At 52.2% G+C, this 13,385-nt stretch overlaps 2 protein-coding genes across 26 annotated transcripts in view; both read right to left on the bottom strand.

Moving 5' to 3' along the window:
- MYO1H (myosin IH) overlaps positions 1-1,223 on the bottom strand; it is a 116,641-nt gene extending 115,418 nt beyond the window's left edge. The window contains exon 1 of the mRNA XM_081546034.1: positions 1,015-1,223. The gene's annotated coding sequence lies outside the window, so the exon portion shown is untranslated. The remainder of the gene's footprint in view (positions 1-1,014) is intronic.
- Positions 1,224-2,334: 1,111 nt separating this feature from the next.
- The window catches only part of ACACB (acetyl-CoA carboxylase beta), a 126,923-nt gene continuing 115,872 nt past the window's right edge, over positions 2,335-13,385 (bottom strand). For 19 of the 25 annotated variants that reach the window (XR_014069908.1, XR_014069915.1, XR_014069913.1 and 16 more), the window contains 8 exons: positions 12,124-12,220; positions 10,619-10,754; positions 9,365-9,542; positions 6,645-6,757; positions 5,148-5,302; positions 4,126-4,296; positions 3,633-3,769; positions 2,335-2,915 (listed from right to left, as the gene is read on the bottom strand). Coding sequence is in view for 13 of the 25 variants with exons in the window: in XM_081546020.1 (XP_081402146.1) it covers positions 2,789-2,915; positions 3,633-3,769; positions 4,126-4,296; positions 5,148-5,302; positions 6,645-6,757; positions 9,365-9,542; positions 10,619-10,754; positions 12,124-12,220 (1,114 nt within the window). In the remaining 12 variants the exon portion in view is untranslated. Of the gene's footprint in view, positions 2,916-3,632; positions 3,770-4,125; positions 4,297-5,052; positions 5,303-6,644; positions 6,758-9,364; positions 9,543-10,618; positions 10,755-12,123; positions 12,221-13,385 lie in introns of all 25 variants that reach the window. The other 6 variants (XR_014069906.1, XR_014069905.1, XR_014069916.1 and 3 more) reach the window with 3 other exon arrangements.

Genomic DNA, 13,385 nt, shown 5'->3' with positions numbered 1-13,385 from the left:
AAATAAATAAATAGGAGTCTGTCGAACTTTTAAGCCCACGCAGGAAGGCGCTTGCAGCCTCACTGGGAGACCAGACTCACACATAGGCAATGATCAGCAGGCAATGATCAGCCAGTAGGGAAGGTAGAGGTCGATTGATGGGGCTGTAGGTGGTATCGGGAAGGGCTGACCGGGGCCCCGCTTCACAGGAGAACAGGCAGGCAGCAGGGGCAGGGGTGCTGCCTTTCTCTCCCCAGCACTCCTCCTCCTCAGCTGGGCTCCCGGGTGGCTCTGTGACTTGCATCACAGCCTCCAGGCACCCTCGGGGATTGGCCGGGGACAAGGGACTCAGCTGTATTGGTCACAGCTAAAGGGCATCACCTGCACGGCCTGCAGAACCTCTGAGGCACAGGGGTGCTCTCCTGCTGGGGTGCCGAGCTGGGTGGATGGAGCCTGAGTGGCTGGTTCACCATGTGGAGAGGGCTGGGGAGCCCTTTCTTGGGTCTGACATCCATTCCTTACCATGGGCAAGTGGGGCTGGTATGTACAGAGTCAAAGCGAAAATGCCAAGGTCACAGGGTCACGGACTGTGGGCGAGAGCCCGGGTCACAGCCAGAAGACTGCCTGTGCCGGGACCGTGCTGACCCTGGATGAAAGCAGGGAGGAGACACAGGAGCAAGGCTTCGCTGAGAGTCTGCAGCTGGCTGACTAATGGGTGAAATGTACTCATTGCCACCCTTTGAGGACCTGCTGCACACACATAACACACTGCAGGACTGGGTTTGAGTCAGCCTGGCCACCTCTCACCAGCTGTGTGACCTTGGACATCAAGTCCGCTCATCTCTGAGCTGAGGTTTTCTTGTTTATAAAAGTGAGGATAGAACTGTAGCATCATCCACCCTCAAAAGGCTTTGCAAAAGGATTGCACGCGATGGAGGCCAGGGCACTGTAGGTGACCCTGAGTGCTCAGCGTAGGCCTCGGTAGGCAGCCCGGGCCTCTGGGCACACTCAGTGGTCTGATCCTTTCTCCCTTACCTGGAGGCGGCTGTGCCAAGTCTCCTGAAGGAGGGAAGTTGATCTCATCGGGGAAGATCCGTTCATGCTGAACTTGGCATCACCAGCCGGCAGGCAGCAGCTTGTGTCCAGATGTGAAATGGAGGTGCAAGGATGAAGCGGTCTTCCTGTGGCCTTCGGGAGGGGAACTCGTATCAGAGCTCCATTCTCCTGAGATGGGGGCTGGCACAAGATCTCAGTGGCGACGGGAGGAGGGAGCATCCCCGGGGAATCCCCTGCCAGTCTGCCTGCCTGCTCTACTCCAGATAATAAGCCAAGGCCAAACTGCCTCCTTCCAAAAATAATTTATTCCACACATTCCCTGGTAGGTTCCTCCACCCACCGTTCCTGGGTCGCAGCTAGTCATCGATGTATCATCCCTCCCAAACCCGCAGGGACTCCCCCACACGGAAAGGATTCAGTTCCCAAAGCCGCATGTACGCTTACCTACCTCCATCAGTCTCAGGACACAACAAAGGCTGACTTGTCTTTCTCCCACCCCTCACTGCGACCACACCACCTACGCTGGCCAGGGCTGTCATCATCGGCCGATGGCCTCAGACACCCCCCAGCGTCCCTGCCTGTAGGGGCTTCCCTGTGAAATTTCGCCGGCCTCCACATCGGCCAGGTGTAATGTCTGGTGTCCTCAGGCAGACTGCCCGTCATGGCAGTGGAGGGTGGCCAGCTCCCTCCATCACAGGCACCAGGCACAGATGGACGTGGCCAGGAGGACCGCAGGTCCTGACGCTGTGTGCTCTTCGGGGCTGGGTGCAGGCGGTGGCATCGTGAAGCCCTCCCTGAGGGAATCAGCATGGTGCTCACAGTCCGGTCCTTGGGAACCACCGGTTCTGTCCCTCGGGCTACAGCCCACCACGGACACTGAGGCAGGAGGGTCAAGAGTGAAGGGGACCCAAAGGGGCCTCCGAGGCAGGTGATGGCAACCACAGGGGTGCAACCTGTGAGCAAGCCGGACTGCTGAGGTTGGAGAAGGTCTTGCCTCTCTTCTCTGTCCTCCCAGCCCAAGCTGGAGTCCCCTTCTCCTTGGAGAGAAGGAGCAGGCAGAGGGCTGTGAACCACGTGAAAAAAAAGTCTCCCAACGCCTTTGAGCCTAAGAGCTATGCAATTTTCTGCTAATGAGAGAACTAAGCCCAGTAATGGGACTTTGCTAGTGATTAGCTAGGAGTCTCGTGAGGAATAAAACACCATTTTGTACTCTTAATTAAAAAAAAAAAATCATTCATACCCTTTCCTGGGTGAGAGGAATTCAAATAAGGATTCAAATAAGCAGACTACAAAAATAGGTTTTCTCTTTTCTAGTCTCTTATTTTGCTATCCTTGTTATACTGCTGAACCCTGTGAGAGGCTTACATCAAGAGCTGGTTTTGGAGTTAAAAAAAAAGATTCCACGCTATGGTAGAAAATGAATCTAAAAGAACACCTGGATCCCGCAAGGCACCAGAAAGTGGACGAAAACTGGAGTGTTTGGGTTCAATTCAATTCAGCCATGGAGCGAAATGTCTTAAAAGAGCTAAAAACCAGACTTCCCAGCAATGGAGAAGGGGGCAGTTTCTGCTTGGAAGGGAGCGCTCCTGAGCCTTTTATTAAAACAGGAGTGAGCTGGGGGTCAGCAGCCTTGCGGCAACACCCAGGAGTTTTAAAAAGCAACCCCCCGCGGTCCTGGCGAGGGCCTGCGGTCAGTGGATCGGTGTGGTTTCTCTTGCCCAAGGTCCTGCGAATGACCGGGAGGACGGGGGGGTCAGGTAGAGGCCGGGCCATCCACGGTGGACAGGAGGTGAATGACCTGGGCCCGCTCGGCTGGGCTGATGTGCTGGCTGATGTACACCAGGGAGTCCATGGCCAGCTCGGGGTTTTCTTGAACCAGGCTGCAGGAGCGGGGGGAGGAGGGCAAGGTCATTTCTCCCACTGAGTTTAGTGGGCGGTCCCCCAGTAGCCCCAGAGCCCTGCGCAGGGGCCCGTCCCACTCCTGGATGTACAACCAGCCACCCAGAGCTCCCAACCCTCTTCCTGTTGTGGTCACAGTGGGGCGATGGTCCTGTGGGGCAGGAGGGCCACAGCACAACCTCAAGGAACAACAGTGGACCCTCCTGCTCACGGGTTGTTTGACCTGACACACACACACTCTCACCCTGAACCTAAGCTTCAACCCCCAGATGGGGTCCCATGCGCTCAGCTCCCTGCCCCCTGGGGACGAGCGGAGCAAGCCCTCCGGAAAGGCTTATACCCAGCAGGGGCTGGCAGCCCAAAGACTAGGCGTTCAGAACGTGGTTCTCTAAACAAACACGCTTCGGCCGTGACCTTGGATGAGGTCTGACCAGGATAACGAATTGAAATCATCGCACCCCCACCCCCCGCCCCCGCTGACGGCATCCCCAGGACTCTGGGCCGGGAGACCTGGCTTAGGGGAGTGGCGGCCTCTGAGCTGGGGGACTGGGCTGTGGACCCCAACCCCGAGGCGGAGGCCGTGGACCGTGAGATGTGGTAGATTCGAGTGGCCGCTCTGGGGCCAGGCGGCCGGACACGAGTCCTGGTGACCAAGGCAAGTGAGGTGAGGTGGGCGGGTGGGCGGGACGGCCACTCACCCTTGGATGGTCTTGAGGACAGAGTCCCGCTTCAGGTACATGATGTTCTCGCGGACGGTGGAGTGCAGCCCCTCGCCCACCTGCCAGTGCTGCTCCAGCCACCGCACCACTGTCTGGTTGTTGTCCCACAGGTAGGCCTGAGAGAAAGTGTTAGTCGCTCAGTTGTGTCTGACTCTCTGCCATCCCACGGACTCTAGCCCGCCAGGCTCCTCTGTCCATGGGATCCTCTAGGCAGGAATACTGGAGTGGGTTGCCATTTCCTTCTCCAGGGGATCTTCCCCACCCAGGGACTGAACCCGCATCTCCTGCATTGCAGGTGGACTCTTTACTGTCTGAGCCACCAGGGAAGCCACAAGGTAGGCCTGGGGTGGAGGCTGAGGCTGCATCAGTGAGGGTCCCCTGATGACCGGGCCGGCCCCCTTGAGCCCCCGCCCCATGTGTCTCTGCCCCTTGGACCCCTGCCTGCATGCACACATCTCTGCCCCAGGCCCACCTTGACGGCACCCTCCGTCTCCACGAACCAGCGGCGCAGCATGGACTGCACGTGCATGTGGCTGAGCTCGGGGCAGGCCCTCAGGACCTCCTGCTTCACCTGGTTCTCCAGCAGCAGGCGGCGCAGGCGCCAGTACAGGAAGCTGCGGGCCATCTTCCACTCCAGGATGTCCTGCAGACAAGCCGTGGGCCTGAGCTTCCCCGGAATGGTGGAGGGGGACTCCGGGATCTGCCCAGGGCCCGGCCCTGCGATCACTCCCATTTCACAGGCCAGGAAGCTGAGGCTCGGGGAGGTGGCAGAGACAGGACGCTGCCAGGTCTCCAGACCACCTCCCCTGGGTACAAACCCGGTGCCCACCTACACCTCCAGACCCAGAACACGGGCTCACGAGGGGTACGGGGGGCCTGGAGAGGCAGGAAGGAGCCCAGCACACAGGAATGTTCAGGACTGGGGATGACCTCGTGGGGACGGTGCAAGAGGACGGGGTTGTGACCATCAGTGGTGGGGCGAGTGCATTGTGGGAACAATGGTCCCAAACCCGGCCCAGCAGTTCTGAACACACACAGGGGTTGGACTGGTGGTTCCCAAAATTGGCAACCTACTGGAATCTCTTGGGGATTTGGGGAAAAAAAAATTGCTGATACCTGAATTCCCCCCCACCCATATTCTGATTTAATTGGAGAGCCACCTGGGCACTAGGGTTTTTTAAAAAATACTTATTTATTTATTTTTGGCTGCATTGGGTCTTAGTTGAGGCACGCAGGCTTCCCTCCAGTTGTGGAGAGGTGTGCGGGCTTAGCTGCCCTGTGGCATTGGGATCTTAGTCCCCTGACCTGGGATTGAATCCACGTCCCCCTGCATTGGAAGGTGGATTCTTAACCACTGGAGTTGTTGTCGTTTTTAAAAAAAGATCCCGGTGATTCTCACAGGTGGAATTTGCCTCGTCCCACAGGCCTGAGTGCAAATGTTCTCTGTGTGTTGGACACCAGGTGACCCGAGGCTCCAGCGCCGCGGGCTCTTACGTAAATGACACCCTTCTCCAGCATCCTGCCCGCCGTGTCGTGGAGGTCGGCAAACTGTACCGCCACCTGGTGGTACGTGGGCAGCAGCAGGTCCTCCCGGGCCTTCAACTGGCCTTCCAGCTCCTTGCGGTCCTTGTCTGAGAGCGCAGACGTCCCTGCGGGCAAGGCGAGAGTCAGGGCTTGCAGGACAGGCCTGAGCTCTAACCCTGACAGTGCTCCTAAGTCAAGTCGCTCCCGCACCCTCAAAAACACACCCAGTGCTAGGCGGCCGGTCCCCACTAGCGACCTATGTCACACACGGGAGTGCACGTATGCCAACCCCAATCTCCCCGCCCATCCACTCTCTGCTCCCTGCTCTGTGTCCACACGTCCGTTCTCTATGTCTGCACTTCTGCCCTGAAAATAGGTTCATCTGTAGCACTTTTTTGATTCCATATATATGTGTTAATACACGATAGTTGCTTTTCTCTTTCTGATAGCTCAGTTTGGTGCTCTGTGATGACCTAGAGTAGTGGGATGGGGGTGATGGTGGGAGGGAGGTCCAAGAGGGAGGAGATATATGTCTACTTATAATTGATTCAGCTCATTGTACAGCAGAAACTAACACGACATTGTAATGCAACTCTACTCCATGAAAAAAAAATGCACCCAGATTTGCAAGACAGCATTCAACACGCAACTTCCAATTTGTTCCCTTTCATCAGGCCCACTGCGCTTATAGGACACCATCAGTCACTGTTTTTAATTTACGTAGTACAATCTAACAAGGGAATATTATAAACAAGTCTATGCCAATTTGATAATTTAAATGGAACAAACTCCTTGAAATAAAACAAACTACGAAAGCTAACCTAAGAGCAAAGAGATTAAACTGAACAGTCCTATATATAAAAAAGGAATTGAATTTGTAGTTGAATTGTAAATCTTTGCTATCAAAAATTTAAAGAAATAATGCCAACTCAGACTCAGAAAACAGAGGGGGGAACACTTTCTGATTCACCCTATGATATAAGCATTACCCTGATACCAAACCAAAGAAATTCTATACCCATCATCACCATCATATAAATTTTGTGAATTTCTGATGACATAGATCAGTTATAAAGGCAATGCTACCTCATATGGATTTTTAAAGAGAATTACAAATAAGTTACAAGTGAAACAAATCTATCATTCAAACAAAATTAGTAAAATCTCTGATGGAAAAATTCTAAAGGGTCATTTTGTTACCAAAATTCGGATGTTTCTCATTGGCTTGAAAAGTTCAACTATTCTATCTTGTGCGTGTTGAGAAATTACATTCACTAAGGCACTGTGTATATTTTTTAATGTTCAAGGGGTTGATAGGCTGTGTGGGAACATTTAAAATATCTCACAGTTGTTGCTGCTGTGTTTTGGTTTGTCTTCACTGTTTTTAACATACTAGAAGCCTCCAGCAGTGAGTGGGCTGAGCCCTTTCATGACCTCTGAGAGGTGATATGTTTCAGACCCACTCACCAAGCTGTTCCATGAGCTTCTTGGAAGCGGGGTCGATTCTTCTGATGGTCTTTACCAGATCTTTCTTCCGGTACTTAATCTCCACTGTTCCCTCTGGCTCCAGAACACTCGCTCTGAAAAAAACCAGCATCGGGGGAGGTGTGTACGAGGTGTTCCCCAGCAAGTGACAGCCACAGGACATGGCAGGGGGAGGCAAGACAGCCAGGAAACCTGGTGGCAGTCCTCTGCTCTGTAGTTGACTTTCTGTGTGACCTTGGGCAAGTCACTTCCCCTCTCTGGTCACCTGCTTTTCTATCCATAGAATGAAGAATTAAACCAGCTTTTAAAACAAAGTGTTCTGGGACTTCCCTGGCAGTCCAGTGGTTAGGATTCCATGCTTCCACTCCACAGGACGTGAGTTCAATCCATGATCAGGGAACTAAGATCCTACATGCCATGGCAAGTCCAAAAGCTAAAAAATAAAAGTGTTCTGAACTCTGGAAGGCCCTTTCAGCAACAATTGTGTATGACTTTTTCCAGAGCAGCGTATCCCACCGGCTCTTCAGGTGCAGTCCTCTCTGGCTTTCCTAGTCTCTGCTCTCCTCAGGCCAGGGTGGTGGTGGTGGTGGTGGTGTTCAGTCACTCAGTCGTGTCCGACTCTTTGTGACCCCATGAACTGCAGCACACCAGGCTTCCCTGTCCTTTACTATCTCCCGGAGTTTGCTCAAACTCATGTCCATTGAGTCGGTGATGCCACCCAACCATCTCATCCTCTGTCATCCCCTTCTCCTCCTGCCCTCAATCTTTCCCAGCATCAGGGTCTTTTCCAGTGAGTCAGTTCTTCGCATCAGGTGGCCAAAAGTACTAGAGTTTCATCTTCAGCATCAGTCCTTCCAATGAATATTCAGGGTTGATTTCCCTTAGGATGGACTGGTTTGATCTCCTTGCAGTCCAAGGGACTCTCAGCACCACAATTCGAAAGCATCAATTCTTCGGCGCTCAGCTTTCTTTATGGTCTAACTCTCACATCCATATGTGACTACTGGAGAAACCATAGCTTTGACTATATGGACCTTTGTAGGCAAAGTGATGTCTCTGCTTTTTAATACTCTCTCAAGGTTTGTCACAGCTTTCCTTCCAAGGAGCAAGCATCTTTTAATTTTGTGACTACAAGGTACTCCTTAATCTCCTTAAAGCACACAAAGGCACATGGAGGAATCCAAGATATGAGTGGCCCCTTCCATTCCCAACCCTCTCACCCCACTCCTTGGTCTCCCCCTGTCCCCTTTTCTTCTGACAGCTTGGAAGCCCTGAGCAATACTATATGTAGCTCTGAGCCTCCTGGTGACCAGAGTGAAAAGTTAATGTGACCCCATTTGGGGCTGCTCTCATCCTGAGTCCTCTGGAGGTCTGACGTGAGCAGCCTCCCAAGAAGGTCACAAGGCACTGAAAGCAGGACAGGCTTGGCTCATTTGCACCATATCACGATGCCTAATGTAATGCCTTGGATGTAGTAGGTGTTCAATAAACAGTCACTGAATTGAGGAACGAATAAGGGAGTAGACACAGGAGGAAGGTGCCTATCGATACCTTGAGCAGAACTATTCTTTTTTAAAAATATGTTTGTTTATTTATTGGGCTGCTCTGAGTCTAGTGTCAGCATGCAAACTCTTAGTCGTGGCATGTGGGATCTAGTTCTCGGACCAGGGATAGAACTGGGTCCCCTGCATTACAAGCACAGAGTCTCAGCCATTGGATCACCAAGGAAGTCTGGGCAGAACTACTCTCGGGGCCTTTATATTCTGCACAGCATTTGTCATAGTCTTCATTTTGAAGGCACTCAAACACCGAGTTACAAGCATTAGCGTCAGCATCCTTTCTGTAAGAATCTAGCTGGGATAAATTCCCACTTTAAAAAAAAAGTGCCAGGGAGGTTTCTCGCCCCTGAGGAACTGGTGTCCTCTTGTGCAATTATACATTTCAGTCATTCATTTGTACAGTATTTCCCAAGCACACACTAGGAGTCAGGTATTAGGCCCTGGGCTATAACAATAAATAAAAATGACTAAAACACAGCCTCTATGGAACAGTTTTGGGGAAGACTCGGGGTCTAGTAAGAACTAGATGACTAGTCATATTTCCCTTTTCATCTTGGCTGCCAGGAAGCTCAGATGCTTTTGGTCTTTTTCCTTTGGCTGTATCAGGTCTTCACTGCTGCATGGGCTTTCTCTAGTTGTGACGAGTGGGGGCTACTCTCTAGATGCAGTGCTCAGGCTTCTCGTTGTGGTGGGTTCTCTTGTTGTGGAGCACGGGTTCTAGAGTGCATAGGCTCAGTAGTTGTGGCTTGTGAGCTTAGCTGCCCCACAGTATGTGGTATCTTAGTTCTTGGACCAAGGATCAAACCCATGTTCCTTGCATCAACAGGCAGATTCTTAACCATCAGGGAAGTCCTAGTCTTTCTTTAAGTGATTGCAAACCTCCTTGGGAAACAGGTGAGTGTAAGTTATGAAAGAACAAACTATAATTCCTCTACTACTTCTGGGCTCCAGTCGCTAATTATACTGAGAAAATCCAGTTGCATGCTGGATGCTGGTTTCAGACTGGGAAAACTGGAGGCTCTCCATCCCTTTGGAAGTTCAGAACACCACTGCAATCCCCCGAGTGCAACTCAAAGGGCATGGGGCCTCAGGACTGGGAGTGAGAACAAGAAAGGCAGTGCTGGGCTGGGGCGGCACACCCACCTGCTCTCTCTGTCCGCGTATATCTCTATGCACAGCGGGTTGATGGAGGTGTCCATGACTGCCCAGGAGCCCCCCCGGACCTCTGCGTAGGGCGGGATGTAGATCAGGACGGGCTGTCTGTACTTCCGGAGGCTGTCCACAATGTAGGCTCCGAACTTTAGCACCTGGTCGTACATGTCTGAAAAGCAAGGCAGCCGCCCGTTGAGGTGACCTCAGGCCCACCCTTGGCTGCCTGGGGGTTGTGGAAAGGCTCTCATGGGGCCAGGAGGCAGGATCAAGGCACAGAGGGCTCCCTAGGTGCCCATGTGACCTTGACCAGGTCCTCCTCCCTGCCGGAGCCTCAACGTTCCCACCCAGAAAAGGAGGCATGGGCTGATCCCTAAGCTCCCTTCCAGCCCTGGCTCCGAGATGCCCCTGGCCTGTCCCACTGTTTCCAGAACAGAACCCTCTCCAAGGGTAACACAGTCTCTTCCCTCCTGCCCACAGGCAGACGGTCCTTATTTTCTACCAAGACACATCCAGTTAGGCATGGTACATGGAAACAACAGCACAGGAACAAAATCTGGGACCCCCCTGGTGGTCCAGTGGCTAGGACTCTGAGTTCCCAATGCAGGGGGCCCAGGTTTGATCCCTGGTCAGGGAACTAGATCTCACACACTGCAACTAAGACCTGGCACAGCCAAATACACAAATAAATATTTTTAAAGAATAACTCAAAATCACACTGAGAGTAACCACCATGTGCCAACAAACCCTCATCTTGGCCCTTTGAGGTTGGTTCTATTCTTACCCCTCTTCGCAGAGGAGAGAAACTTCGGCTTGGAGCAGTCACCCACCCAGCAAGGACTCAGACCAGGTCTGCCTGGCCCCAGTCCAGCTCTTTCTGAAACATCCCACTGACAGCCTGTGTCTCTTGAAATGCGCTCAGTGCCTTGAAGCACTTGCATTTGAGTGTCAGGTCACTGAAGCTCACAGTAGCCCCCTAAGGAGGGCAGGCACCTTCTCATCTTCCCAAGAGGGGAGGTGACAGCCCAGGTCACTCGGCAGCTTCCCGGAACCACCCCTGCCTCCCCTGCCCCTCCCTGCATGACAGGGACCTCTAGCAAGTCACACTGGAAGCCCTCAGTTCCCTGAACAGCTCCTGTCTGCAGGGCTGCGGGGAGCTCAGCTAAGATGACAATGTTGCGACCCTGGGGGAGCTGTCCAGGGTGCTGACCCCGAGGCTTCAGGGCACCCACAGGAAGGCCACTTTACCTTTCATGCCCCCAGAGAACCCCCTCCAGTTGGCAAAGATCATCAGGGGCAACTTCTCCCGGTTGAAATCATTGATGGCCTGGGCCGTCTTATAGGCCGAATCCGGGAACCACACCTGGCCAGCCTGCTGGATTATCTGGAACACAGAGCGGCCTGCGTCAGACTCCTCTGAGTGGGACATGGGCTGGCCGCTCACATGGCACCCTGGAGGGCAGACAGTCTGATTGGCATCAGTGACAACACTAGAGATGGGGCTCAGATGTGTGACTCTCACGCTGTGGCCCAGGGAGGCTCCTGCTGCCTGTTGATAGGTGCCAAGCTAGTAAAGGCCACCCTGAGTAGGGTCCCAGGACCCGTCCTTTGACTTCTGAACTCCTCCCAGGATGTGGTGTGGCCCACCCTAGAAACAGCAAGTGACGGGGGCAGGAGGAGGGAGGGATTCCTCAGGACCCATCATCCTCTGAAGAAGACAGTGTGGAGCACCATGCATCCTGCAGACACAGTGCTGGGGCCCCCACCCCATCCCACTCCAGAGCCAAGGATGCCTCTGAGTCTCTGAGCTGGAAAGACAGACATGTGACCACTCAGGACCCGCTCCTGTCAGCTCAACCGGCCTACACAGCAGACCCAGCAAAACCACAGTCATGGCCGTCAGAATGACCATCATCAGAGAGTCTGCAGAAACAAATGCTGGCAAGGATGTGGAGAAAAGGGGACCCTGGAACATCCTGGTGGAAATGTTAACTGGTGCTGCTACTATGGAACATAGTATGGAGGTTTCTCAGAAAACTAAAAATAGAACTGCTATACAACTCAGCAACTCTATTCCTGGGTGGGTGTGTGTGTATATATATATATATATATATATATATAACCCAGCACTAATTTGAACAGATACATGTACCCCAATGTTCACAGCAACAGCATTTACAGCAGCCAATATACCGAAGCAATCCCAGTGCCCAGAGACAGACGACTGGATAAAGACGGTGTGGTGTGTATACAATGGAATACTGCTCAACCACTGAAAAGAATTAACTTCTGACACTTGCAGCAATGTGGATAGATCTAGAGAACATTACACATGGTGAAATCAGTCAGACAGAGAAAGACAAGCACTGTATGTTATCACTTATATGGAAAACCTAAAAAATAATACAAATAAACATATATGCAAAGCAGAAACAGATTCTCAAAAATAAAACAGACAAAAAAATAACCTAGGTAGTTACCAAAGGTGAGAGAGAAGATGGGAAGGACAAATTAGGGGTATGGGATTAAGAGATACAAACTGCAATGTATAAAATACAAAAGCAACAAGGATATACTGTATAGCACAGAGAAATATAGCCATTATCTTGTAATAACTTTTAATGGCACACAATCCATAGAAATGCTGAATCACTATGCTGAAATGAATCACCTGAAATGAATATAATTTGTAACAACTACATTTCAATAAAAAAAAACATGAAAATAGCCAGCCCAGCTCCCTGACCCCTAACCTTGGCCTCGGAATCCAGGTTGGCAGGGTCGGCGGGCACGACCACCTCCACCGTCCGCGTCTCTGCAGCGATCACTCCGACAGGAATGCCCCCCAGCCTGCAAGGTGGACCACAAGTGAGCAGGGGCACAGGGCAGCACCCCAGGCCGATTCGGTGGGGTAGGTGGGTCCAGCCAGCCCGGGCACATATTCTATAGGCACGCAGGCTGGGATGAGGGTGGACAGAGGAAAGTGTGTTGTTTACAACTTGGCCCTGAAGCAGTGAAAAGCCTCACAAACGAGCAGGCTGGAAAGGTCCACTGGGTGCCCGTGTCGGGGTGACAGCTGCCGGGGTTGTGGGAAGGGTCGGGCCAAGGCAGGGATGGAAGCAGCATCGTCCCCTAGAACTTTCCATGATTATGGCCACGTTCTCTAGCGGCCTGACCAGTGCGGCAGCCGTGAGCTGCACATGACCACGGAGCATCTGAAACGTGGCAGGGACGGCTGAGGAGCTGAACATGTGACAGGCTCTTTCACTGTGTGATTCATCTGAATTTGAGCTGCTCACGTGGCCAGCAGCTACCACGGTGGACAGTGTGGGTCCGGACACCACGCCACATCGGGAAAGGATGGAGGTGTGCTAATCCCAAGCAGCTTCAGTTATGGGTGGTCCATGGCATCAGTCTCCATCAGCAACCGCCAGTGGCTGCCCCTGGCCACCTGCGTCACTTGATTCCTCTCAGTTACGCTCCCAACAGTTTACGAGGCAGCTTTGGGGAGAGCAGTCTTCAAATCAAGTGCTTCCATGTGGAAGGGGGAGTAGATTTCATCTCAGGTTTAAAGAACATATTCCAGGGGACTTCCCTGATTGTCCAGTGGTTAAGAATCTACCTTCCAATGCAGGTGCCATGTGTTCGATCCTTGGGTGGGGAACTAAGATCCCACATGTTGCAGGGGAACTAAGCCCCTATACTGGATGAAGACAGTGCAGCCCTCCCAAAAAAGAACATTTGAAAAAAGTAAAACACTTATGGAGAAGCAATCCCAGTAACAGGCTTAGTATTTTAACAGTTATTACAGAGAAGTAAATAACAACAATAATGGCAGCTGCTATTAATACCATTATGGAGCATTTATGATTTTTTAAATGCTTTTTGTTTATTAAAAAAAAAATTAATACCGTGTGGCACTTGGGATCTTAGTTACACAATCAGGTGTTGAATCCGCACCCCAGCAGTAGAAGCAAGGAGTCTTAACTGCTGGACCACAGAGGAATTCCCCATT

This window comes from Giraffa tippelskirchi, chromosome 11, assembly GCF_054371585.1.
Source record: "Giraffa tippelskirchi isolate mGirTip1 chromosome 11, T2T-mGirTip1v1.2.pri, whole genome shotgun sequence".
Taxonomy (NCBI): Eukaryota; Metazoa; Chordata; class Mammalia; order Artiodactyla; family Giraffidae; genus Giraffa; species Giraffa tippelskirchi.
This window is presented reverse-complemented; position numbering and strand designations above follow the sequence as displayed.